General features: G+C 39.7%; 3 protein-coding genes across 5 annotated transcripts; 2 read left to right on the top strand and 1 right to left on the bottom strand.

Annotated features, from left to right (window-relative positions):
* Positions 1-4,126: 4,126 nt before the first annotated feature.
* On the top strand, positions 4,127-16,465 carry LOC115790165 (rab5 GDP/GTP exchange factor-like). Of its 2 annotated transcripts, none has more exons than XM_030743845.1 (9): positions 4,127-4,266; positions 5,246-5,433; positions 5,578-5,747; positions 8,364-8,542; positions 9,776-9,857; positions 9,970-10,102; positions 10,272-10,363; positions 10,878-11,134; positions 13,938-16,465. In XM_030743845.1, the coding sequence occupies exons 2-9, from the start codon at positions 5,261-5,263 to the stop codon at positions 14,364-14,366; spliced, it is 1,515 nt and encodes a 504-aa protein (XP_030599705.1). In that variant the 5' UTR covers positions 4,127-4,266; positions 5,246-5,260; the 3' UTR covers positions 14,367-16,465. The 2 variants fall into 2 exon arrangements, with proteins under 2 accessions (XP_030599705.1, XP_030599706.1); XM_030743846.1 differs by having other exon boundaries at positions 4,130-4,266; positions 5,243-5,433.
* Positions 16,466-19,219: 2,754 nt separating this feature from the next.
* LOC115790541 (high affinity immunoglobulin epsilon receptor subunit alpha-like) lies at positions 19,220-21,818 on the top strand. 2 transcript variants are annotated; one of them, XM_030744339.1, is made up of 6 exons: positions 19,220-19,299; positions 19,389-19,424; positions 19,579-19,869; positions 20,235-20,507; positions 20,889-21,161; positions 21,266-21,449. In XM_030744339.1, exons 1-6 carry the CDS (start codon positions 19,275-19,277, stop codon positions 21,295-21,297), a joined length of 930 nt encoding a protein of 309 aa, XP_030600199.1. In that variant the 5' UTR covers positions 19,220-19,274; the 3' UTR covers positions 21,298-21,449. The 2 variants fall into 2 exon arrangements, with proteins under 2 accessions (XP_030600199.1, XP_030600198.1); XM_030744338.1 differs by having other exon boundaries at positions 19,222-19,299; positions 21,306-21,818.
* Positions 21,819-22,916: 1,098 nt separating this feature from the next.
* otol1b (otolin 1b) lies at positions 22,917-26,313 on the bottom strand. The gene is made up of 5 exons (XM_030744337.1): positions 26,262-26,313; positions 25,373-25,788; positions 25,189-25,278; positions 23,909-23,980; positions 22,917-23,815 (listed from the first exon to the last, which is right to left on the bottom strand). The coding sequence occupies exons 2-5, from the start codon at positions 25,773-25,775 to the stop codon at positions 22,917-22,919; spliced, it is 1,464 nt and encodes a 487-aa protein (XP_030600197.1). The 5' UTR covers positions 25,776-25,788; positions 26,262-26,313.
* Between the last annotated feature and the right edge of the window lie 624 nt (positions 26,314-26,937).

Below are 26,937 nucleotides of genomic sequence, written 5' to 3'. Positions count from 1 at the left end.
CTGCTCCCTGACCTTCAGCAAACGTGGTTCGACTGATTCTTAAGGACGCAGCAGACGGGCCGGGCACAGGCTACGGAGGATACGAAAGTGAAACTGCACACTGAGACACGTTAGAAGTAAATACATTAATGAAATAAAACGCAAACAGTTAACATGATAGAGTCATTTTACCTGATGCCTTGACATTTTATGAATGCATATACTGAACGGAGTGTTGGCCGCAGGATCATTCTTTCACTTAACACTGTTTTCTTTTTCTCAGCTGTTCCCGCTCTAAGTCGACTTGATTCCGCGTAGTTTGCTTTACCACCAGGTTACGATTTATTTTATCTTTATAACTGGGCTCTAGTACTTGTGACTAATCAAGGACCAAGAAGAAAGATTAAGTATTGTATTATCAATCGATCCGTGTTTTACGCCATAAGCATGCTACAGCTTTCTCAACGCTTGCTGCTTGTTTGTATTTAATTGCATCTACAGTCATTTAAAACTTCAAGTATGTGTTTACAGTCGGGTGCAACTTGCTTTAGACCAAAAATTGTCTTACCTGCCATTGCTCCAGATACTCAAATCGCTTAGGATAACGTCCAGCCAGTTGAGATATTTCGGGGTGTGGACAAATAATAAATACTGTTGTTTGGACTGGAGGAATTTTTGGAGCTGTATAGTCTATAAGGTTACATGCACTTAGAAAAATCGATTGCGCGTCTATATTCTGTTTTACGGTAGAGTATCTTAGCGCAACGTTACAGTCTGTCTTATCTGAATATATATATATATATATATATATATATATATATATATATATATATATATATATATATATATATATATATGTGTGTGTGTGTGTGTGTGTGTGTGTGTGTGTGTGTGTGTGTGTGTGTGTGATATTTAAATGCTAAGCTGTGGCATTTAAATTTAAATGTGGCATTTAAATGATGCTCAGTTAGTACTAAAGGGCCCAAATGACAGCAAATTACTGTAAAGATTATCCCCTGAGCAGCATGCTAACTACATATACACTATATTGCCAAAAGAGAAATAGATTAAAAACAAAAGACAACAACTGGATAATATTCACAAAATAAGACACACAAACTAATTAAATACTCCAGCCAAAAATACAGTGACCTGGCCAGCTTTGCAGGGTTACTTGGCCTTTGGTATGGTCATGGATGTAGTTGTACATCCGATGCCTGCAAAACATTCAGCTGTACATGATTGTTCAACTCTAGATCCAGCTGGCAGGGACGGGCAAATGACTGGGAAACTCTAGGACAGTGCTGAGGACCTGATGTGCAGGATTCAGGCTTTAGCAGCAGTTCAAAGTCGATGTTGCTGCGGAGAAGTGTTAGATCAGGAGCCAGGGGTAATGACCTTCCATGCGTCCCTGAGCGCATGGAAGGTGTCACTGGACGTATTTTTGAGCTATAAGTTTACATCAGAAAATGTGCAATAAATTGTATATGGACGTGTGGTAGACGCATGTTTTTCCAACCTTCTGAAAGCACAAAATGTGTGCACCATTCTAAATGCATTGATTTTCCCTAGGCTTTGTCCGTCAGCTGACAATGGTGTAACATGTATGGTATTGCACAGTGCTTTTAGACAACATCCTATGGCACAACACCCTCCAGTGTTGTGCCAAAAAGATATTTCCGATGTTTCCATGTGTTTTATTTTATGCGTTATGTCTTTGCTTATATTAAAAAAATGGACTGCAGACTTGTAGATTTATGAAGGATTATATATAAAATGACAAAATTACCTGTTTTGCAAGAATCTTTATGACTGTTTTATTGCATCTCATAATCAATATGGTTATTTATGGCCACTTGAAATCTTTATAGAACTGTGGTGTTAAATGTGTTGCGATTTCTGCTGCCTGCTGCTTGGAAAATAACGGAAATCTCTTTTTAGTAGACTATCACTTTTCAGTACAGCACCAGTAAACTTCTTCCCGCTGGAAAAACCCAAACCTGAAGTTCAGGAAGTAATTTGTATATGTAGGCATGTAACCACGGTATCAAGACGTCTGGCCTGGGAGCAAGTTGTCTTTTTTTACTGAGGTAGAAAAATGGTGACCAAACAATTATTCTGTTACTACTTGTTTTTTAAATCCCAAGCTAAATGTAACATAATTTCCTTCTCCACACGCAGCCCGAGCCTCCCCTGAAATCCCCAGCATTTCCAGACATTCAGTAGTGGCTCAGGCCTTCCCTCTGTCTGAGTCCCATTGCACTATAGCAAGCTTGGACTGGAATTTCAGGGAACAGCCAAATGTATATGCACTCAGTCAGTGCTGAATATACTATTTCTGAGCATGAATACTTGTCTGTGCATTTGAATGGAAGTTAGGAAAGCATACACACCTGACCTTTTTTTTCTAATTTGAGAGCAATGGTAGCAATGGTATTTGTCCAGCTTGTGAATCTCTCAGGCTGTGATGGAATTTGCATGTCCATTTACTGATGATTCTTTGGCCTTACAGGTCAGGTCTTAGCAGTATGATTTGCTGCTGATCAATGGTTTTTGTTTTTTGTTTTTTTAGTCAGTCAAGTCGACTCTTCTTAAACTCAAGAATGTGAGATAAGCAATGATACCAGTACTGTAAAATACATCAGGAGAGGTGTGAGGCAGAGATGGAGAAGAGGGGGACCCAGGAATGAATGAGAGTCTGAAAGGCAAAATGACAGAAGAGCACTGGGAAAATGTTCTGTAGGAGACAAAAGTTGGGAACTGCAGAAGCACTTCTTCCCTATCTTGTTTTGTTAGAATTGCACCTAGATGGCTCAAGACACTGCCCCAGCGAGCTTTTTGCATGATGTCTCACTGAAATGTGAAAGCTCCCGTGCACGTAACTAAATCTTTCATTATTCTTTGTTCTGAGTGCTGTGTGTTTCCTGGACTTTGATCATTTTCATCACATTGGGTTATGCAAGTGATGATCCAAAACAGACCAGCAAGTCTACTCCTGAATGGCTCCAAAAAAAAAAAACAAATGAAAGTTTTGGAGTGACCTAGTCAAAGTCCAGACTTAAATCCATTCAAGATGCTCTCATGCTTATAAGCCCTCCAATGTGGCTAATTTAAAACAATTCTGCAAACAGTGAGCCAAAATTCCTCCACGGTGATATGAAAGACTCATTGCCCAGTATCACAGATGCTTGATAGCAGTTCTTGCTGCCAAGGGTAGCACAGCCAGTTCACGGGTTTGAGGTGCAGTTACTTTTTCACACAGGGCCAGGTAGGTTTAGATAGCTTTTTTCCCCCTTAATAAATGAAATCATAATTTAAAAACTGCATTTTGTACTTACTCTGGGTTATCTTTGTCTAATATTAAAATTAGTTTGATGATCTGAAACATTTAAGTGTGAAAAATGTGCGAAAAGAAGAAAGAATTCAGGAAGTAGGCAAGCACTGTACATTAAACTTGTTGGAGACTGTTAACCATTTCAGGCATCAAAAAGGTTTATGTATTCAGTGATTTTTTTTCTTATTTAAATTATTGTGTAACCTCTCCCTGCTATTTATTTATATTTCCTAGTTATGTGCTTTTTATATAGATTTAGTTTATTATTGATTTTTTTTCTTTTTTGCATGTGTTTAATTGTCCAACCAAGTACATTGCACACTAGCTACAGCTTATATATGCTGTGTGGCATGGTTCAGGTAACATAACCTACACAGACACATATTCAGGTAACATACTGGCCCCTATAAAAATGAAAATAAATAAATAAACAGTCCTCACATTCCACCACAGAGTATCTCAACAGACAGAAGCTGAGGGTTTTTTCATACCTCTCACAGCAGAGTGGGTGGGTAGACCTCAAAAGCACATGCATGAATCATCTGTGTAGGTTTTTGGTCATCCAGTGCTTGAAAAGAAGGCAGCTAGACCAAACCTATCCACACAACTGCCTGCTCTCCGTGATGCACTCCGGTATGGAGTTACAGGATCCATGTAGCAGCAGATTAAGAACCAGTTTTAAATCATTTTACATGCTTTTACTGATTTTGTCATTTATTGTTGGATATTTTTTATGGGCCTTCATATGGGGAGGTGAACATATTGAACGTTGACTCTAGGCGGCGCCAAGCCGTTTAACCTAATTTGTAAATACGTTTTTTTACGAAACAAGTGAAGAAGACGTAACTGCTAGAAAATGGCTTTGGGACGAAGCTATTTGTTCGGTTAATGTAAATACACCCCCAAGAGGACACTGGAGAGCGAGCGAAGATAACGTTACAAGAAAGCTTTTTGTACGTTGACACGAAATCCGTGTAGTAACGTAACGTTGATTTAGCTTGTTATCTTACTGAGGTGTGGTAGCTCTGTAATTAGCTTATGCTAGCACTGTTTACACTGGCTGGCTATGGTATGGATTAGCTTATTGATCTGGTGTTCTTGAACGTAACAACGGTGAACAAAGTCTGTTAGAAATTGTAGGAAACATCTGCCGCTAAGAGACTGCTGTGTTTGGAGAGGGTATGTTTTACAGTCGGTGTAAGAGAACCAGTTGCTACTAGCGTGCTAATGATAGCTCAGCTCATCGCTTGGGGGCATTCCTTTGCTTTGGTACAACCCAGCAGGCGGCAAACTCTCCTGTCAAAAGAGCGATTTTTTAAACAGTTTCTATCCAAAATAAATTCTGTATGGAACCGTAGAACAACTCTGAGGCCTATAAAGCTGAAGCTGGCGCAGCCTGTTAAGTATAAATTGGCCTCTCAGAATTAATAATAGGTGTAAATAATTAGACTCTAACCACATACGGTTATGGCTGTTTGGTACTTTAACTTTGCATTTTCAATACAGTAATGCCATATTTTTGTAATGAAATTATAGAATTAAAATAACAAAAAAATTAACCTTAATTGTTGTTTTTATTACGATGAAAACAGAATAATAATGAAGTGAAGGGGGGTAAATAACATGTATAGACCTACACTGAGAGTAGCTTTAAAGCTTTCCAGGCTTCTTTGAGCTTTTCTTAAATTAAAGTTGGCCTACACTGATAATAAGTAAAGCATATAGCAGAGTAAACTTTACAGTGGTCAAGGTTACTATAAAGGAGTTTACGTTTGTCTAAAGTCCGGCCACAATTCATACACAAGTGAATGTACATTACATTGTACATTATATAAATTTGCTATACCTGCAGTATATTTAGACACAGCAAAGCACAGTTGCTGGATGAACTCACTGTCCAGTTTTTTTAAAATTTCTGTCTCCACCCAGCAGTCTTCCTTTTAAAGGATGATGAGCCAGCGGCGTGGGATCCATCTGGACCAATCAGAGCTGCTTTGCAAAAAAGGATGTGGGTTTTATGGCAACACTGCTTGGCAAGGCCTGTGCTCAAAGTGTTGGCGAGAAGAAAATCAGCGAGAAAAGCAAAAACAGATCCAGGAAGACTGGGCACTTGCTGAAAGGTCTGCCTCCTTGTGTCTTATGTGAGACTACTCAGAACTGCCAAAAAAAAAGTTGTTCTCTTACCTCTTCATTTAGTCAGCTTCCTCTTATGCTTGTCCGTCTGATCACTCTTACAGTTGTACTGTTTTGTTTTCTCCACACAGGCTGCAGAGAGAGGAACAGGAAGCATATGCAAGCAGACAGCAGAGGACCCAATCACAGCCCTCCATAACCCCCTTTAGCAAGTTTGAAGAGAGAAAGACTAAAGAGAAGTCCAGCAAAGTCAACACAGTCACAAAGTTTTTTATTCCATCCACAAAAACACCAAAAAAAGGTGCGTACTGTAGCACACGGGTAGATGCTTAAACTCTGGTACAGCTCAGTAAGAGTATGTCAGCAGTGGTATGATGTAATTGTAAAGGTATTAATTTAATAAATACAACAAAACAATGAGGACCAGTATGAGAGCTGTGACCAAAGTTGTGGAGGGGCTGGAGCCTGTCCCAGCTGTCATAGGGTGAGAGGGAGGCTACACCCTGGACAAGACAGCAGTCTGTCAGAGGACTAACACAGAGAAACAGACGATTCACATTCACACCTAACCTCTCTAACTGCATGTTTCTGGACTGTGGGAGGAAGCCAGAGTACCCAGAGAGAACCCAAGCAGGCATGGGGAGAACATGCAAACTCCACGCAGAAAGGCCCCATCCAGGGGCTGGATTCAAACCCAGGACCACCTTGCTGTGAGGCAGCGTTAACCACTGTCCCACTGTGCTTCTCGTTTGGTAGAATATGAAATGCATAAATGTCATAAAAACATAATTAAAACTTAATAATATAAAACCAAACAAATTTAAGTATTCCATTCTAAGCATCTGGCTCATTAGAATTAATGTTTTCACAGCATGACTGTGAAGTGTGGCTTTGAAACAACCTCAGTTTGGACTTTTTCTTCTAAACTGTCGTTCAAACTATCACCTATTAGTGTTATTATTTTGCCTCAGTTGGTTCTCTGTGTTTGCGTGGAATAGCTGCCCTACCCAGTGTAAAAGTCCAGCACAAGAACAGAAATAAGGCAACGTGAGAGCTGCATAGAGAGCGGAGGAAAGATAGTGAATCAGGAAGTGCAGAGGATTACTAAGGAGGAAATGAGGGCATGAAAGGCAATTGGTCCAGATGACAAACCTGTGAAGGTATGGAGATGTCTAGGAGAGATGACGGTGGACTTTAAATCAGACTGTTTAACACAGTGTTGGAGAGTGAAAGGATGCCTGAGGAATGGAGAAGAAGTGTACTGGTACCAATTTTCAATCCAAAACGTGATTGTAGTAACTACAGAGGGATACAGTTGATGAGGCATACCATGAATCTTTGGGAAAGAGTTGTTGAAGCTAGATTAAGAAGAGAGGTAATCAGTGAGCAGCAGTATCGCTTCGTGCCAAGAAAGACTATAGGTACAATGTTTGCATTGGACAAGTGTTGATTGAGTAGTATAGGGAATGTCAGAAAGAGTTGCACTGTGTCTTTGTGGATCTAGAGAAAGCATATAAGGTGCCAAGAGAGGAACTGTAGTATTGCATGAGAAAGTCAGGGGTGACAGAGAAGTATGTGAGGCTGGTGCAGGACTTGTATGAGAACAGTGAGACAGTGATGAGGTGTGCAGTCATTTGATTCCTCTCTGGTCTCTTTTCTTCATCCTTCTTCACTGTTCTTGTAGTACCGAAGCCCCTCCCAGCTTTTTACAGACTGCTACCTGGTGAGCTAGCATTGGCTAGTATTACCCAGCATGTTTGTAAATGTGCAATTATTGTTAAAAATAGTTTGCATGTATGTGTTTGTGAATGATAATGTTTGCCCTGCTGAGGAGAGTTAATGTGAAGAATTAATCATTGCCTTATATTAATTTTAGTGGGAAATGATTAGAATCGCCAGTGAGAAGAGATTTCCCTCAGCAAGTATGAAGCTGTTTGGTTAATAGAGGTTCTCTATTATTACACTCCTCAGTGCTCATTAACAGCTAATAATATATTACATATGCAGGAAACTTTGACTGCACAGCACTGCATTGAGACAAAATTATAGAAAAATAATATAGTAAAATTTTGCTTATAAATTTAGCAACAACTACTTCTACTACTTCTTTCAGCTTCTCCCTTCAGGGGTTGCCACAACATGCTAAGAGTAAAAATTTAAACGATGGGCAATAGTTTGATTAAAAATGGTAATACAGCGACTTTAATAATGGAACTAAGCTGATAATCAGGTAAAATAGGCTTTCATCATATTAGGATATTATAAGCCAAATACTTTAAAGATTAAAGTTCTTATAAGTTTAAAGATAATAATATAAAAATTATGTTTAATACTTTGATTTGTTACCTGGAAGTGTTCTGCAATTATAATAAATGAGATGTGCAAAACTACCGCTTCCTGTTTAATTTCACAGTAGGAAGCATAATTATTATTGGGAAACGTGCTAGTTTCTGTATCAAATTATTGCCATATTATTATTATGTTATCACTGAGCTGCAATATAAAGTGCTATCATAATTTTCATAAATTTGTTGTGTCTTTTATAAAATTAAAAGTTTAAATTACTGATTCCTAAGTTTTTTGGCTTGTCATTAGCTTGTTTCAGTAAAAATATTTTTCTTTTCATTTTTTGCATTAATGTTCTGGTGACCTGTTTTGATGGACTTATACTTAGAAATAAAATCAAATTGTGGTCACTCAAATTTGAGTGCAGTAATTTTAATTTCAGCGGCTTCCCTAGATTTGTGTGTAGCGATGTGGTGAAGAGACCTATTTAGTTTAACCTAAATACAGTCTGGATAGGTAGGTTGTTATTCTGCAAAAGCACCAACTGCTGCATGTGGTATTGAGATATTAGGAACACATGATCGAAGTATCTGTGACTAGAATAAAAGCAACATTAAATGTCATTCCCCAGATGCTGCTCCTTTTGAGACACAGTCCAGCCCGAGCCCCAGCTCATCAACAAGCCGCCAGTCCTCTGTGGACAGTGACATCGCGACACGGGAGTTCATTGATTTTCTTAAGCCTCTGAAGTCTGGCAGGGAGATCTTCAAACAGTGTCGGGCCTTCACTGAGAGCATGGTCTACAAGAGGGTGGGTTTTGATTAGCTGTGCAATTCTGGACAACCTGTTCAGCACACAACTGTTAGTTAACATTCAGTTTTCATTTATGTTTAGAAACTATCAGGATGTGGTTGTTTACCATGAAATGAAAACTGCTGCTAGTGTTGAGTGAATCAGAGTATAATGTTAATTGAAATCCGCTTCAACACCTTCAATTCAAATGATAAATGCATTATTTTTGTGTTTTAATGTAAGAAAACAGGAAAAACAAATGCAATATCCTGAAAGGTAAAAAGAAAAGAATTCACAACTACTGCAATACCTAATTTTTATCGTCCCTTTCCCCCTGAAAAGTTCACTGATCCAAGAAGTGCAAGTGCAGCTACATCTCCGTGAAACACATCATACTACACTCACAGCATCATCTCCCCTAGTTCATTCATATTACAGTACAAACATTTCACCTTCCCCTGTGTCAGTAGCTGGAGCTGTCTCCTCTGTTGCTCTTCCAGGATTGCAGGCCTTACTCGGGTCAGTAGAACTGCCAGTGTGATTAGCTGGCATAGATTCTCTGATTCTCTCTATATAATGCGAAGAATAACTGACTAGAGCTGCAAAATTTCATTTGAGAAGCCCATTTCACCTTTGCAGAAAACACAGTGAGCAAAGAAAAATTATTTTATGTAGTGATTAAAGTCAATAAAAATAAGAGTCAAATAACAGGAGCTACTGTAACAGGCTTCCAAATGCTACAAAACAAATATTAACCCTTAATGTTTACATTAAGGGTTGATGTATACCCTCCTGTTTTTATCTCCTATGAGTTTCTCCAGATGTCAGCTTTTGGTTTTTAATTTAAGATGTTGAGTTAGTCTACTTTAATTATTGAACATAAGTTGACAGATATCAGCTAAATGAATAAAATGTTTGTTTTTATTTTTTTGTTTGTTTTTTAAGTCATAACATCTGTTATGCTTTCCTTTGAGTGACTGACAGATACATTGTTGCCTCATGAGAAAGGCAAGATCTTTAAATATATGTTAAGGAAATGTGCTCTTGCAGTCTAGTTTTAAACTGTTGTTTATGGGATATATTATGAATTTATCCTTTTTAAAAAGGCCATGTTTTCTGCAGGGAACATTATCAACATTGTTAAAACTTCAGTGCTTCCAGTTACTTTATACTTGCGGCTTGATTCTCTTGTCTTTAAAGCTGAAATCCAGTTATATTGTAGCAGATTTTTCTTTATTATTCCTTGTTCAGGACATGGGAGCTCATGAGCTGTCAGAGTGCGTGCAGGATTTCTACCAGAACCTTTCAGAGCGCCTTCAGATCCAGTTCAAAGGTACTGCTTCACCCTTGCACCCAAAAATAATCCGCTTTAAATGTGAAATATTAACATTATTACAGGGTATGATTTCTTTTAATATTACTGTTCTTTGGGCTTCTGTTTGTAGGTTCAACTGATCAAGTAGAGTGTATTATGGATGAAGTGGAGAAGTACATGATGACTCGTCTCTACAAGGAAGCCTTTTGTCCAGAAACAACCGACGATGAGAAGAAAGACCTGGCCATTCAGAAGAGGATCAGGTTTGCAAACAGAAGTATTCATAACACTTGAGGCTGTTATACAAAAAGGATTTTTTAAAATTTTATTATTATTTTAATAATCACAAGGAAATACTGTTGTAGGTAAAACACAGAATATTACAGTTCTTGGACTGAAGTACTCAATGTTTTTTTTTTTTTTTTTTAACAGGGCCTTGCACTGGGTCACCATTGAGATGTTGTGTGTTCCTGTGAATGAAGAGATCCCTGAGGTTTCTGACAGCGTAGTCAAAGCCATCACAGGTCTGTTTTATACTGGGTTATGTTCCAGAAGAGCAAAGCAGAACATCTGTTCTTACAGAGGGTTTCTGCCAGGAAACTTTTGAGACCTGGCAGATGCTGCACCCAGGGGGATGAGGATTAGGAATGGTGCTCTCCACACAGGGAGTTTATTTTCCACTTCAAGTATGAAGAGAAAGGAACACATGTGTTAAGCTACCTTAAGTAGTGGACATAAGTTAGAAAATGTGGTTATGTATTCCCCTTTTATTTTTTATATATATTTTTTATATATATATATATATATATATATAATTTTTTTATTTATTTGTTTTTTTCAAACTGCTTTTATATGCATTAAAACACTTAACTTGAACAGAAGGCTAATAAGATACACTATCCAACTTTTGGCCAAATGCTTGTGCTTATGACCTGCAGGCTGGTGGGCTTGTAATATACTGGTGGAAACCCTCCTTATAGCTATAGTAACACAGGACAAAATATTATGTCCTCAAATTACATCACTGTTTTGTTCCAGATGTGATTGAAATGGATTCGAAGCGTGTGCCCAAGGACAAGCTGGCATGCATTACTCGCTGCAGTAAGCACATCTTCAATGCCATTAAAGTCAGCAAAAAAGAGGCTGCATCTGCTGACGACTTCCTCCCCACGCTGATCTACATTGTGCTGAAAGCAAACCCTCCACGACTGCATTCTAACATCCAATACATCACTCGTTTCTGCAACCCCAGCAGACTCATGACCGGAGAAGATGGCTACTACTTCACCAATCTGGTGAGGAAATTTGTACAATTAGTTCATTTATGTGGTTTATCACTCTGTATGTCTAGTTTTTCACTTATGGTTTGATGCTGTAAAATTGTTTTTGTTATACTGATGTGTTTTTATGAGTCTGCCAATCTTACGTATGTAATGAGAGATGGCTGGATAACAGAAACCCATCTGTAAAATTTTGTATTGTTCAACAGCAATACAACAGTACACCCTCCCAAAATCATCGTAAAGTTCAGTCCTCACTACTTTAAAACAGCTGACAAAAATTACCATTTGAAAAAAAAAAACCGTAGGACTGTTGTATTTATACATCATCTCTTTTAGTAAAACTTTTTTTTTTCTTCACTCTTTCAGAATTTTTTTTTTTTCTCTGTAGCAGTCATCAGATAAATACAACCACAGCCAAAACAACGAATCACTGTTACATACATTAAGAACAAAATGCTCCTAAACAACAGCAACAGTGCCACCAAGAGTTGTGACGCACTGGTCATTTCATCAGGATTTGTTCAACAGTTCTAACAGATGTCAAAGAACTCTGAGCAGGAGGAGTTCACAAAGGTGGTACCCTGAACCCGCCGTCCTCATGATGCCAACTCATATACACAATGTGGAGGGTGTTTATACATAAGGATCGCTCACCTTTGCCTCACCGCTCAAGACTTAAAGAGCTGTGTCATACTGTTTTTGTTGACCTCCACCCTAACTTTCTTTTTATTGCTGACAGTGAATGCATGTCTAAATGAAACTGTTACAGCATTTTATTTTTTTATTATTTTTGTAAATTCTATGACAATTTTTCAATCATAGTTTCTAAATATTTAGGTTAGATTAGATTCAATTTGTTGTCACAACTAGAGTACAATGAAATGCACTGTACTTACATTAATTTATAACCTCAATACAGCTACCATAAATAGCTCATTTCCTTTTTCTTGCTGTTTAGCTAAAAAAAAAAACTCATCAAATATGCACAAAACTTTCTTTGATCACAAAAGATGAAAACAATAATCCCTGTGTCATCAACAAATTTTATATAACAGTAGCATGTAGTTAATAAAAAGGCAGCTGAATGTATAGAACATATCCAGTAGAGGGTGGTAGCAGTCAGTCTTATCTAGCAATAGAGTTCATTTACAAATTCCTATTTGGCACGTTTAAAGCTCACAGGTAGTTTTTTGTACTAAGCTTAGCTGAGTTCTTATGCAAAGGTTCTGTTCTACCCCATCTAATAAAACTAAGTTTAAATAAAGCATGGCATTCATTGGGATAGCAGCTGAACAGTTTCAACAAAAAATGATGATAATGTAGCCACAAGACATGTTAAGGTTTTGCGCAACACATCTCGTGGCTATAGTTTGCTTTTATTCACTCCTGTTTTGTGGTAACAAAGGAAACGAAAGGACAAACTCAGAAAACAGTTATAGCTGAGTCAACTGAAACCACAAATAACCTGGAATTTACTAAGTGTAATTTTTATAAGTATATGTCAAGCATGTTTCTGCCTTTACAAAATCCCCAAATCTTTTGGGAAAATGTTCTGTGAACTGACAAGACAAAAGTTGAACTTTGTGACAGATTTGAGCCCCGTTACATCTGTCAAAAAGCGAACACATTTCATAAAAAGAACATCATACCAACAGTCAGACGTTACGGTGGTGGTAGTGTGATGTCTGTTCAATTCGATTTTATTTTATTTATATAGCGCCAAATCACAACAAACGGTCACCTCAGGGCACTTTATATTGTGTTGTTTTTCACAGTGTTACTGGAGGCCATGGTAATGTCATCCAGAGTAAGTTTCTGGTTGGACACCATGTTTCTAAGATTTGTAGGGCCGAGTACAATTACTTCAGTTTTATCTGAATTTAGAAGCAGGAAATTAGAGGTCATCCAGGCCTTTGTCTTTAAGACATTCCTGTAGTTTAACTAATTGATGTGTGTCATCTGGCTTCATGTATAGATAAAGCTGAGTATCAGCTGCATAACAATAAGAAATGATGCAGTTTTCTTATAATACTGCCTAAGGAAAGCATGTATAGCGTAAATAAAATTGGACCTAGCACAGAACCCTGTGGAACTCCATAATTAACCTTAGCATGTGATGAAGACTCCACATTTACATGAACAAATTGGAGTCTTTCTCTGATGGCTAAAATTTTATTTGTGAAGAAATTCATGAAGTCATTACTAGTTAAAGTGAAAGGAATATTCAATTCTCTTGAATATTCAAGAGAATTGAACTGACTCTTAGTCAGCCTGGTCACAGTGCTGAAAAGAAACCTGGGGTTCTTATTTTCTTCAATTAATGATGAATAGTAAGATGTCCTAGCTTTATGGAGGGCTTTTTTTAATAGAGCAACAAACTCTTTTTCCAAGCTAAATGAGCATCTTCTAAATTAGTGAGATGCTATTTCCTCTCCAGCTTACAGGTTATCTGCTTTAAGCTGCACGTTTGTGAATTATACCACAGAGTCAGGCACTTCTGATTTGAGGCTTTCCTTTTCAGAGGAGCCACAGTATCCAAAGTCGTGCACAGTGAGGATGTAGAACTGTTAGCGAGGTAATCTACTTCACTGGGAGCAGAGTTTAGGTAGCTACTTTGCAGTAGGTCTGGGGCTGCTCTGCTGCTTTAGGACCTGAACAACTTGCTGTAATTGATAGAACCATGAATTCTGCTCTGTACCAGAAAATATCACACATCCATGTATATATCACACATCCATGTGTAAGATTTATTTTTTTATTATATTTTTTTTTTCCCCCTTTCTCTTTAATGACCTTTGACTTCCTGTCTCCCCAGTGCTGTGCAGTGGCCTTCATTGAGAAGTTGGATGGCCAGTCTCTGAACCTGAGCTCTGAGGAGTTTGAGCTTTACATGTCAGGCCAGGCATCCCCACACTGGCCACTTACCACTGGAGCCTCCTCCTCTTCCTCAGGCAGCGCAGCTCTCAGTCAGGTCCATAAACGGCTGGACCTGCTGACAGGGCTCGGGGAAAGGCAGGAGCGGGTAATGGAGAAAGCTCGCCAGCTGGAGAGTGACCTTATTGACTGGACAGATGAAGTGGAGCAGAAAGTGCAGAGCGTTCTGGAGAGTTTTCCACCTGACACGCAAAATCCTCCTGCGTCGACAGCAAGTGGGACTGCAGCAGCTTCATCAGCAATTGACTCTGATAATGTTGAGAATGAGCTCCTGCCCCCACCACTGCAGCCACAAGTGTTTGCTGGTTGATATAAAGCACTTTGCAAAAATTCCTCTAGAGGCTTTTTTCCACCCTCACCCTTTTCCCTCCCACTGTCTGATACAGATCCCATTCCCACTCCAGGCATCTTTGATCCCTGCTTTGTCTTAGAAGCCATGAAGCTAGATGGTACAGTAGTGTAACTATCAAATGAAAGGACAACTTTGTCATTCTGGGATGAGCATTTAGTTGGTTTCTTGCAAAGAGTAAGATGAGAAGATTGATGCCACTCTCGTGTCTGAACAGTAAATGTAAATTTGCTTAGCCTAACAAAATTCTCTACTACCATTTTCACTAATGAACATGTTTTATCATAAATTAGTTTGTACAAAAATTGAAGGGTAGAAATGTCACTTCAGCTTTTGTACAGATTATCAGTTCTGTGGTGGTGGATATTTGTCACCTGTGGACAGGGCAAGGCTGCCTGTTTCCACTCTTTATGTTAAGCTAAGCTGACCATGTCCTGGCTGCAGATGTGAGAGTGGTATGAATACTCTTAACTCTCCACCAGAATGCAAATAAGAGTATTTAATAAAATTTCAAACTCTTTCTTTAACATCAGGTAACATGAGGTGGCTTCCTAGAAGGCAAGAACACTCCAGGTGTTTTCTCCTTGAAGCAAAGTCAGTGGTCTATCGCTGTTACAGTCTGCTCCCGTTATACTTTTAGAATGAGCAGACATGCTGATATCCTCAATCCAGCTGTGCAGTGGAGCAGAATGACTCCATTCCAAGTTCTTCCGAAACACATCTGTCACTCACAGTGGCATCTTCAGTACCTCAGCTCTTATTCGTCCTTTTGTGTGCAGACAGGAAAAATGGACAATATTTAAATATATAATAATTCACAGCTTTACAGATGATTTTTTTTTTTTTAATCGTATGTCTCTGCGCTATGTAGGGCCTCACTATGTTGTATCTAACGAAATAACAAGAATTTTCATTACATTTTAGATAAGTGATAGTGAACAACTCCCAGTGATGCAATATTCAATATTCCCGTTCTCTAAAATTAAACTCCAGCTCATGCTTGTGCTGTATTTAGTGTGTTTCCCAACCCTACAGAGAAATGGTCATGAAAAAGGGTATGTGCGTGTGTTGCAGCTGTGCATGAGAAAGTGCGCGTGTGTGTGCGCGCGCGTGTTGCATGGAAATGTTCCATTAATGTCAAATCAGAAAGTCCTCCAGCTATGTGTGTAGAAATGCGCTTTTTCATGGCAGACCTCATTCCAGTCATAACCTGGATGTACAGAAGTGATTTTATTTTTCTATACAGTGTTAAGTCAACACTTCCTCTGGATGCAGTAGGAGATGATAATCCTGTAATATTTACAGCAGTTAAAGAGCATTGCTTGAAGACGTATGCGTTTTAATGAATGAGTAGCTAACTTCTTAAGAGGGTGTTGTAAGCAGGTCTACTGAAAGAACAGCTTCAGGTGAATGAAACGGACATGGAAAAATTGGTATGTTGCTGTTTCCTGTTAAAAAATGAGACAAAATCACTCCAGAGGCTTGTGGCTTCTCTAGAGTGCAGAAGAATCTATGTAACCAGTTTAATTTATTTTAAAGCACTTTTGTTTGGTTTTAAAGCTCTTCATTCAGAATGAAGGAAATAAATGCTCTAATTAGTGGAAAGGATGATTGGTGAAAGTGGCTTCACTGCCCAAATTAAGTTCTAATGTGTTTTTGGTTTTTGTTTTTCTTTTTTTTCTTAGTCTTATTGTGAAAGAAACATTTTAGGAGAGTTTGTTTGAACTATTTCAAAGGCACATTTTCCCTTTATTAGGTTTGACTTTTGGTGGTTGTTAATTTGCAACAGTGTATTCAGTGTGCGGCTGCTGTCAAATTTAAGTTTGAGAAAATGCTCTTAATGCAGATTTAAACTATAGCTTGAATACATTCTTATTGCACTGTATGCTGAAGCCATTTATCAGGTATTTTAAAACATTTTAAACTGCATCTTTGTTACCTTTACATGTTTGTTTTGTTGTGTGACATGGGAGAAATTAACACAATACTGTCTTTTATTTAAATGTAACTTATTGGGGCAGTGTTGGTATATTTGCGTCTATGGGTGTGTGATTAATAAAAACAGAAAATTTACTTGAACTGGTCTGGTTCCTTTTTATCATGTTTCACATGACTGTTGGTAAAGTCAGGAGTTAAGGGGAACTACCCCAAAATTTCAGCTGTCTGCTATTCTGTGTGATATTTGGGGGCAGGAAAATCCACATTAAAAACTTAAATCCGGGAGTTTGTCTAAAACGGTCTAAAACTCAGCAACATAAATTATTATAATCATTAGTCTTATACCAAAACTATCTAATTGGCCAATCTCTTCATTCAAGTGCGAAAAAATGGTCAGGGTACCCTGCTGAAGTTGAAACTGAGCATCAGAATGGGGAAGAAAGGTGATTTAAGTGACTGAATGCTGTGTGGTTCACACCAGACAAACTGGTCTGACCCAGAAAGTTAATTCTCTTTATCTGGACGTAGCGTTCTTGGCTTTCCTTACCATACATCAAGACAACTGGTCAGAGTATTTCAGAAACTGCTGATCTCTAGGATTTACAGAGACTGGTCTAAACAAGAGAAAATATCCAGTGAGCAGCAGTTCTCGGGGTGAAAATACCATGTTGGCATCAGAGAATGACCAGACCGCTTCTAAGTGATAGGAAGGCAACAGTAACTCAAATTACCACTCATTATAACCAAGGTATGCAGAAGAGCATCTCTGATCATGTCAAACCTTGAAGCAGATGGTCTATGTTGAGGATTATTTTGATATGTCCGAGGACTCAGCGTTTTCTCTCTCATGCTTTATGTTGTGTTTGACCTCTTGATCCTGCACATAGTGGAGGTACAGGCATGCAGGGTCTCCCTAACAGAGGGAGTCCTGGTTTCTGTCTTGGTACCTCCGTCTCCAACACCAGTGAGACCTGTTTGCCCAGACTGCTATATATATTTTTCTCAACTTTGTGTGACCTGTATAGGATGACTGGAAGGGGCTGAACAATGTACAAAACATTATGCTATCATAGGCACATATGATTCCATGCAAAAAATTCCCCAACCACACTGCAGATATGTTTGCTTTAATAAATAAGTTTTAATTTAGCTTTTTAAAACCTTTCCAGTTCATTTTAACCCTTCCAGTCAAAATCAACCACAAGCTGTATTTTTTAACTCCCCTTTGAGATTAAGAGGAAGGAAAGTTCATTGACATAGATCTCAAATGAAGTACCTAGAAGGTAATTGTGTGTGTGTGTGTGTGTGTGTGTGTGTGTGTGTGTGTGTGTGTGTGTGTGTGTGTGTGTGTGTGTGTGTGTGTGTGTGTGTGTACTGCAATCTTGAGCCACCCAATATTTCTTTGTAACTTGGCTGGTCTTGAGCAATAGTTCTCCAGTGTTTCTGGGGGTCTTTCACAATTTTGTGTGTGTGTACTGTGCAGAAATTTTGAGCCACCCAATATTTCATTGTAACTTGGCTGGTCTTGAGCAATAGCTCTCCAGGGTTTCTGGAGGTCGTTCCCAATTTTTTGTTGTACATTGGCTGCTTTTTCACACATTTTCAGTCCAGTCCTTGTACCTGACCCTTTTCACAGGAATGTTTGGCTTTTTTATAGGTTGTTTGTTAAACTACTTAATAATAATCTGAGTCATTCAAGCATAAAAACGCACCTAACTCAAGGGATGCACCAGTGTTTTGTCAACACATTGTCAACACATTCTGCTGAGAAGGCTGAGGTCTTTTGGAGTGCAGGGGACACTCCTGAAGACCTTCTATGACTCTGTGGTGGCATCAGCCATCTTCTATGCAGCAGTATGTTGGAGCAGCAGCTTGTCTACAGCTGAGAGGAAGAGGATAGACAAGCTCATCAGGAAAGCCAGCTCTGTCCTAGGATGTCCTCTCGACTCAGTGCAGGTGGTGGGAGACAGAAGGACTCTGACCAAAATAACATCACTGATGGACAAGGTCTCCCATCCCATGCATGAAACTGTTGCTGAGCTGGAGAGCTCCTTCAGTGACAGACTGCTGCATCCCAAATGCACAAAGGAGCGTTACCGCAGATCCTTCCTCCCAGCAGCTGTAAGACTTTATAACCATCACTGCTCCCAACAAAAACCACAATAACCTACACAATGTAGGATAATATATAATATACTGTAAATAGTCCGGCACATCATGCACATTGTATATAGTGTTATTATTATTAGTAGTATTAAGGTTAATATTGTTTGTTGATTTTATATATATTCTTTTCTTAATAGTGTGAATTATTATATCTTTATTTATATTTATAATAACTGCGGCTGCTGTTACACCCAAATTTCCCCTCTGTGGGACAATAAAGGCTGTTTCTTCTTCTTCTTCTTCTTCTTCTTCTTCATTACAAACAACTTAGCAAAGAACTAATTTCAAATTGTATCTTTAGACACTTTGTTACTAGCAGCGTGTCAGAAAAAACACATCATTTGTACCGATTCTTTGGTTGAATCTTTGGAAAACCACAGTCTCTGGAGCTTGAAAAAAACCTGGATATGACCTGGATGACTGAGAACCTACACAGACAAAGTAAATATAATTTTCTAAACATGAAGTATTATTTTGCACAAAAAGTGTTGATGAAAACTTGGCAGAATTGCGCTGAATAATTCTTCCATGAAATGAGAAAAACCATGTCAGCAAACAGCCTTCACAGTATAAGGTCCAGATTTTTTTCTTAATTCCTCACAGGATGTGGTTTGCAATAAAACACGTTCTATCATTAGAAAGTTTCGGGTAGGGTGTTTTTGGAAAAGAGGATGTCCTCATGTGTTGCCTCTTTCCACTTGCACTTCTCTTTTTGTTTGAAATGAATAAATATCCCATCGGTTTCTGTTTCTTACAGTTTCCAAAATGGACAAGCTCTTATCCCTCCTTGGTGAGTTTTCTTTAGTCCATTTAATTAATTTACTTTTACACACTGACCTGATGTAACCGTCATTTAACCTGAATTCTTTTCTCTTTCAGTTTTTTCAACACTGTCGCAGCTTGTAGTACCCGATGGTATGAGCCAAATATTCTTTACAGATAGACTTTATATAACATACAGTTAAAATTGGAACAGATAATATTCTGTGACTTTTTTTTAGTAGTGGCCTCATAATTCGCAGTCATTATCAAAATATGTGTTTTAGGATATTCTTCTTTGTCTCTGTAGTTCCCAATGAGACATCTTTGAGAGCCAATATTGAGATGGTGTCAGAACACTCAAGCATCTTCTCGGGGGAGAGGGCCCGCCTGAGATGCAGTGTTACCGATCAGTACAGGACTACCTGGAGTTACCTGTGGTTCAGGGGGTCTGAGGAGCTCTCACAGACAGGCGAGGAGTTAAGCCTGTGGAACGCTAAAATTCAAGACAGCGGGAAATACTACTGCCAAGGAATAAGAGCAACAAAGATTGGAAAAATGCACACCATTCAAAGTCTCCCTGTGGAGATCAGCGTGAACGGTAAGTTCTCTTTATCTGCATGAATGAAATTTTATTCTTTCGCATGTTGTGCTCCTTTCTTCCTCTATAATTGTAACACTGGGACACTAAACACCCATAAGCTTCTTTTTAGCATTACATTTTCTGTGGAGCTTATATGCTGCCATTGGCCTAATTTGATATAGTGACGGCGGCACTTCATAATACAGCCTGAAATGTATGATGTAATTTTCTAGTTCTTTAGCATGTAATTTGTCTGAAATATGAGATGCAAAATGGCAACACATTACAACAAGGAGTTGCAAGGAAATTACTGAATTTCTGCCATTGTTTTGCCAATGTACCACTGGAAGTCATTTGGAAGTAACTTTGTCACCTTTCTGTAGGTGGGTGGGCTATTCTGCAAGTCCCACAGCGTCCTGTACTCGTTGGAGACACCTTGAAGATGACATGTCGTGTCAGAGGCAACCCACCACTTCAGGAGGTTATTTTGTACAAAGATGGCGTTGAAGTAATGAGACAAAATGGCCTCAAGCCAGATATCTATATGACCAATGTGAGACTCGAGGACCAAGGAATGTATTCTTGTAGGGCTTCGTGGGATGTGAGGAGACTTACACACTCTGTCATTTCTGGTGGCGCTCATGTGCAGATCTTAGGTGAGGTTACACTGGATTGCCTGTCCTTAGCTTAGATGTGGTGTTGTTAAAAGAATAATAACATATTTTGAGAAATATGGTAATCAAGATAATATGTCTATGAGCACCTCCACCTCCTGCCACCTGCAGCTACATAAGGGCTCAGTTTTCTACACATGGTTTGCATCTAGTCCCAGACTAAAAACTTCAGTTGAGCTCTTCATTGAATTTCACTGAATCGAATTTTGTCTTTTAGTTTAGCAGCCTTCCCCTTTAACACTGAGCAAGAACGCATACATTTCCCACAGTATTGAGTTATTCCTGCTAGTACAATTTAACATAAATGTTCTTAGCCTCATAACCTACCAATTTTTTTAATGATACCATTGTCTTTTCTCTCAGAGGTTCTGTCACAGCCAGTTTTGGAGATCAGTCCCAGCAGTGATATTATGCTAAACAGGATGAAGCTCACCTGCCACGTCCAGTACAACGCCCCCGCTCCCGCCCCTCCGATAAACTACTATTTCTACAGAAATAACAAGCGACTGGGACCTGCAACCTCAAACAACTATGATCTGGTGATACAGACTCCAGGGCTGTACAGCTGCAAGGCCAGGGTGCCTGAGTTGGTCCTCTCAAAGTGGAGTGAGCCCAAACCCTTTGGACGAATAAGAGGTACTTAAAATGAAATGTAACCTAGAATTTATCCTACACTAAATGATTATGCCTCAAACTTCTTAACGAATTAAATGTTAAAAATGTGAAACTTTGTGTAACAGTTGAACAACCTCTGAGGCCACATCATCTCTGATCCAACAGAACCTCAGACGGCGCCTCCTCCACATCCTCATCCCAGAAGCCAAAGGCCAGTACTTCACACCGTGTCCTCTCTAGACAGTTCCCTACCTCCTGCAACTTTACCAACAGCAACCAAGCCCTCCTTAGACCAGCCCAACCAGTTCACTCCAGAGAAGAGCGCACCAACACAAGGCCCTCTGCTGATGACTTCACAAGCAGTGCCTTCCACTTTTCTGACTACAGTACAGTTTTTTAACCTAACTACTACCCCAGGTCTTGCCAATACATTCCAGCAACCTGATAATATGTCTGAAGAATCTGGTGACATACCTGCAGACCCTCAGTGACAAGTTAGTATACATTATAAACCATATTTTTTTACCATATCTTTATATTAATCATACTGGGTCATTATCATAGTTATGTATTAAACTGTGTAATACCGTACTCATCCTTCGCATTATCAAACATCAGTGTCATCTGTTTGGAAATATCTAACACCATACTAAAACCAATAAAGCATTTCACAAATGATTTGTACTGCTGGATCTTCTTTTCAGTGAACACAGTTTCTTTTTACAACTCCACTCTACAGCAACACTTCTTGAATGTCACAAATACTGGTGTAATAAGACATTAGAAATTATATTTATTCACTGCAACGGGATACAGTCATTTTTTGTCTTTTTGTTTTTGTTAAGTCACATTAATAATCCAGCTATCAGTGATAGTGACTCTGTTTAACACATATGTCCTTTCTATGCCTCACTTTTTATTGTCACATACAGATAGCTTAGGTCACTTTAGGTGAAGGTGTAGCGAGAAAGGAAGGAGTGGTTAAATTGTGAGAAAAAAAAGGACCACAGGGCGTAGTGAGCATAAAAAACACAGACAGCATGTTTCTGAGAGGTTAAAGAGCTTTTTTGGGCCACACAAATGAGGCGAGGGTGACTCTGGGTCAGGGCATTGACTTGAGAGTTAACTGAAGGTATGAGTACAGGGAAGAAAGCTAATTCTAAAGAAACAACAGGGATCTTGCTGACAAACAGCATATCTACACTTCATCTTTTGCCTTGATAGCAGAATGACAGACATTTGCACACTTTCTTGCTTCCTACTGGTATATTTAATTGGGCTGTTTTAGTATAGGCAGTCATCACAATGGTTTCATATATGCACATGGATGCTGGGTAAATTATTCATTTTTAGAATAAATTCTGAACTCTAACATTCTTTTATTCAAAGAAAACTATTTTTTTTCTCTTTGGATAACTGGAGATTGTTATATGATCTTTTGCTTCTTTTATTTGTCTTAATGTTTTCACAGTGATTTTGTTAAGGCTATCTTCCACTAAGGATCTCATTGGCATTGCTTAAGATGCTTTACTCACTATGTTTTGGTATTAGACTGTTCAAAATGTTGCAGTGTTACTCTGCAGTAACATCAGTGTGAGTGTGTGTATGTGTGTGTGTGTGTGTGGGGGGGGGGGGGGGGTCATTTTTAAGGACAGGCTAATAGGTTAACAGGAACTTAGACAATAATAGAAGATGTACAGGCCAGCATTAAAGCATGCTGTACAGCAGCACCACCAGTATTCAGCCTTTTGTGTGACAGTGCGTATATACTGCGTATCACGGCTTGTCTGAGTAAAGAAGAAACCCAGAGAAGATGCTGTCATCCTCACTGCTGGCATATGCACCATTCCAGTCTCTGAGCGTCTCCATCCACACCTGATCACCTGCCACCAGCCGCAGCACCACCAGAGTAGAAGCCTGGTCAATGTCTTGACCATACAGAGAATCCCGTGTCCTCACCCGCCGTGACCCGTTCACCACCAGCGTGGCTCGCAGTGGCTGATTGCGCACAGTGATGTGGAAGGAGAATACGTAAACTCCGGGGTGGACACACGTAAAGCTGTTGGAAGTGATGTTGAAGTGGTTCTCTTCATTGTAGAAGACTTTGTCAAAGCGGATTGGAAAGCCTGAAGGAGGGAAAGACTTTCTTGGAGAGATACCTACACTGAAGGCAGAGCGTTTCTGGGGAACTCCTGAGCCTTTTGCTCCTTTGAATCCACGAAAACCTCGCTCACCTCTCATCCCGGGGTAACCTCTTTCCCCTCTTGGCCCTGGCATCCCTCTTATGCCTTGTGGTCCTTCAGACCCCCTTCCCCCTGGTTCTCCTTGTGGTCCAGGGAGTCCCGGATCCCCTCGGACACCTACAGGACCTGGGGAGCCATGCTTTCCATTCTGTCCTGGAATTCCCATTGCTCCTGGGATCCCAGGAGCCCCAGGTTCACCTGGCTCACCTTTTTGTCCTTTCTCTCCATAAGTGGCACACTCCCCTCTATCCCCCTTGTCTCCCTTCGAACCTGATACAGCAGCCACTCCTGGAGGCCCAACTGGCCCTTCTTTTCCAGGCTCTCCTTTCTCACCAGCAGTCCCATTTTTGCCAGGTTCTCCTTTCTGCCCTTTATCACCTTTGATACCTTGCAATCCGACTTCACCTTTTTCTCCTTTGTAGCCAACATCACCTGTAAAGTAAGGTAAACTGTGTCAAAAGAAAAAAATGGAGTCAGGCAACAATTTAAAAAAAGAAAATCAGCAATGACCTCAACAGTTCATACCTTTTGGCCCTGGTTTCCCTGGAATTCCTAACGGCCCAGTTGGCCCACTGTTTCCTCTGTCACCTTTATCCCCTAAGACATTTGTATGATAAAATAAGATTTATTAAAATATATTAAATATATTTCAATATGTATTTCACAAAGTGAAGAAGAACAATATATACACTCATCAGCCACTTCATTAGGTACACCTGTTCAGCTGCTTGTTGACACAAATATCTAATCAACCAATTATATGGCAGCAACTAAATGCATTTTTAGGCATGTAGTCATAGTGAAGTTAACCTGCTGAAGTTCACACAGAGCATCAAAATGGGAAATACTTTAAACATGGCATGTCAACAGGATGGTCAGAGTATTTCAGAATCTGCTGATCTACTGGGATTTTCCCACAGAACCATCTCTGGGGTTTACAGAGAATGGTCCAAAAAGGAGAAAATATACAATGAGCAGCAGTTTTCTGGGTGAAAATGCCTTGTTTGACGCCAGAGGTCAGAAGAGAACGGGCAGACTGCAGTGAGCTGACAGGAAGGCAACAGTAACTCAAATAATGATGCAGGCATGCAGCATCTCTGAACGCACAAAATGTTAAACCTTGGAGCAGATGGCCCATCCGCAACTCCTGTCGGCTAAGAGCAGGAAATTAATTGAGGGTCTCCAAAACTGTACGACAGGAAATTAAAAAAATGTTGCCTGGTCTGATGACTCACAATTTCTGCTGCGACATTCAGATGGTAGGAGCAGAATTTGGCACAAACAACATGAAAGCATGGATCCATCCTGCCTTGCGTCAATAGTTCAGGCTGATGGCGGTGGTGGCGTTATGACATTTTCTCGGCACACCTCGAGTCCCTTAGTACCAACTGAGCATTGTTTAAATACCATAGCCTGTACTGTTTATAACCATGTCCATCCCTTTATGACCAGACCAGCGGTGTGCTCTCCTGCTGCTGTAGACATCTGCTTTGAAGTTTGACATGTTGTGCACTCAGAAATGCTCTTCTGCATATCTCAGGTGGTTATTTGGGTTACTGTTGCCCAAGTCACACCAATAAAGCCACTTAAATCACCTTTTTCCCCCATTCTGTTGCTCGTTTTGAACTTCAGCAGGTCGTCTTGACCATGACTACATGACTAAATATGCCATGTGATTGCATTAATGAGCAGCTGAAAAGGATTACTTAATAAAGTGGCAAGTGAGTGTATAGTAAAATAAAATATAACAATACATTATTTTAATAAGCAATTTAAAAGTGTGTGTTTAATAATATTATTCCTACCTTTTTCGCCCTTTAACCCCATAGGACCACTCACACCAGGTGGTCCAGGTAAACCGGCTGCTCCAGCAAGGCCTCTTTCACCAGGTGACCCTGAGTAAAATAAGTTGAGCTGAAAATCTGAAGCTAAACATACAAAACAAACAATTAATTAATTAAATCTAAACTTTAGCAGTGCGTTGTATACCTGCTAGGCCTCTGTCACCTTTTAGGCCCCTGGGGCCCCTCTCCGGTGGGCAGCACTCACAAAAGTTAAAGTAACACTCATTGTAATCCAGGGTGTAGTTCTCAGGACCAACACCGGGTGGCCCAGTGCCATCAGGGTAGTGCTGTGCAAAGACATGACTTGGGTAGGTGGTCCTCACTGGGGTAGGCAGCGGGTGGGGTTGCACAGGATTTGCGGTCGGCATTATCTTAAGCGTCTTGGGCATGCTGGTGGTAACAGGGCTGTGGACTGTGATCTGAGGGACGGGCTTCTTGGTGTACTGGTACTTTGGCTTCGGTGTAGTCTTGGCTTCAGTGTAGGACATCACAGTGAGTGCAACCAAAACTACAGCCACAAGAGTCGACTGGCAGAAAATAATCCTCATGGTTGACTTGGATCTGAGAACACATCAAGACACTGTTCTTATGTTTGTCATATATAATCTAATCTTCCATATAAATTAGCTTAAAAAAAAAAAGAAGTTCCAAAAATAGCACATGCGGATTAGCACTTCACTCACAGTCAAAATAGGTGCTACCTCTGCTCTCCTATTTCTATTTTTTCATGCATATATTTAATGAATATGTTTTTTCCTCTGTTTTTCTCGCTATTTTGACCTTTACTAAAGCTAACAGGTTAGTGTTACTTTTTTTCTTTTGCTGCAGTCTACTGGTTTCATAACTGTCATTCCTCTCTCTGTCAGTCATTTCAGCATTTGAAATTTATTTGACCAAAGTTTGGATCACACTTTCAATTTCAGTAATCTATACACCAGCAAATACAACAAAAATGAGTGCTCTCATTAGGTTAAAGTTCATGGTGATGTACAACCTTCTGAGAATATCTATTCAGCCAAGTTATTAGCACTTACCCAGTTATGTTATAAGTGTTATGGTCATTTATCCTCTCTCTAGAAGAGTCTTGGATGCAGCACCAGGAGCTGCAGGTCTCTGTGATATCTCTGCCAGGCTTGGGTAAAGAAACAACCTCTCCAATGAGGAGGCTTGCTGGAAGCATAGGGGGAGGTCTAAAGTCTCACTACGGCGGGCTGGAGCTGGCCCAAGGAGAACTACTGTGCTGTGGCCCATTCTCTGTACCCCTGCTGTGTAGAAAGGTGCTTTTGTGACATGGGATACATCATCCGCCGGGAGCACTCCCTCGCTGCGAGCTAGCGAGGAGCAAAGGCCGTGGGGCAGTAGTTCACCTGATATGGGAGGAATTCCTCCAAACAGCCCACCTACTACCCAAGCTCTTAATGGGACAAAGCCAAGCAAGGAGGAATCTCTGACACAGGCCAGTGTAGGCTTTTAGAGCGGCCACTTTTTCAGAATAGCTTTGGACTGCATGTATGACACTCTGTATGCACATAGCTGCAAGTGGGAAGATGCAAACTGTTTTTATGTGTATAGTCCTGCACAGGATCTTCCATGTTGACCTATGACAAAATCTGCAACAATTAATTAAACTGACTTAACACTAGATATGCTGATTGGCACATAGCACAGGGAGCTCTGTATTTACAATCTAACAGTACTTGGTGAACATCC

The sequence above is a fragment of the Archocentrus centrarchus genome, chromosome 13 (assembly GCF_007364275.1).
Source record: "Archocentrus centrarchus isolate MPI-CPG fArcCen1 chromosome 13, fArcCen1, whole genome shotgun sequence".
Taxonomy (NCBI): domain Eukaryota; kingdom Metazoa; phylum Chordata; class Actinopteri; order Cichliformes; family Cichlidae; genus Archocentrus; species Archocentrus centrarchus.
This window is presented reverse-complemented; position numbering and strand designations above follow the sequence as displayed.

Excerpts from the sequence above, each read along its gene's own strand:
- LOC115790165 (XM_030743845.1), top strand. The coding sequence starts at position 5,261 with ATGATGAGCCAGCGGCGTGGGATCCATCTGGACCAATCAGAGCTGCTT. Across the intron at positions 5,434-5,577 it reads GACTGGGCACTTGCTGAAAG|GCTGCAGAGAGAGGAACAGG; the intron begins GTCTGCCTCCTT and ends TTCTCCACACAG. Across the intron at positions 8,543-9,775 it reads AGAGCATGGTCTACAAGAGG|GACATGGGAGCTCATGAGCT; the intron begins GTGGGTTTTGAT and ends TTCCTTGTTCAG.
- LOC115790541 (XM_030744338.1), top strand. The coding sequence starts at position 19,275 with ATGGACAAGCTCTTATCCCTCCTTG. Across the intron at positions 19,300-19,388 it reads CAAGCTCTTATCCCTCCTTG|TTTTTTCAACACTGTCGCAG; the intron begins GTGAGTTTTCTT and ends TTTCTCTTTCAG. Across the intron at positions 19,870-20,234 it reads TGTGGAGATCAGCGTGAACG|GTGGGTGGGCTATTCTGCAA; the intron begins GTAAGTTCTCTT and ends ACCTTTCTGTAG.
- otol1b (XM_030744337.1), bottom strand. The coding sequence starts at position 25,775 with ATGAGGATTATTTTCTGCCAGTCGACTCTTGTGGCTGTAGTTTTGGTT. Across the intron at positions 25,279-25,372 it reads AGGTGACAGAGGCCTAGCAG|GGTCACCTGGTGAAAGAGGC; the intron begins GTATACAACGCA and ends TATTTTACTCAG. Across the intron at positions 23,981-25,188 it reads GGGGTTAAAGGGCGAAAAAG|GGGATAAAGGTGACAGAGGA; the intron begins GTAGGAATAATA and ends CAAATGTCTTAG.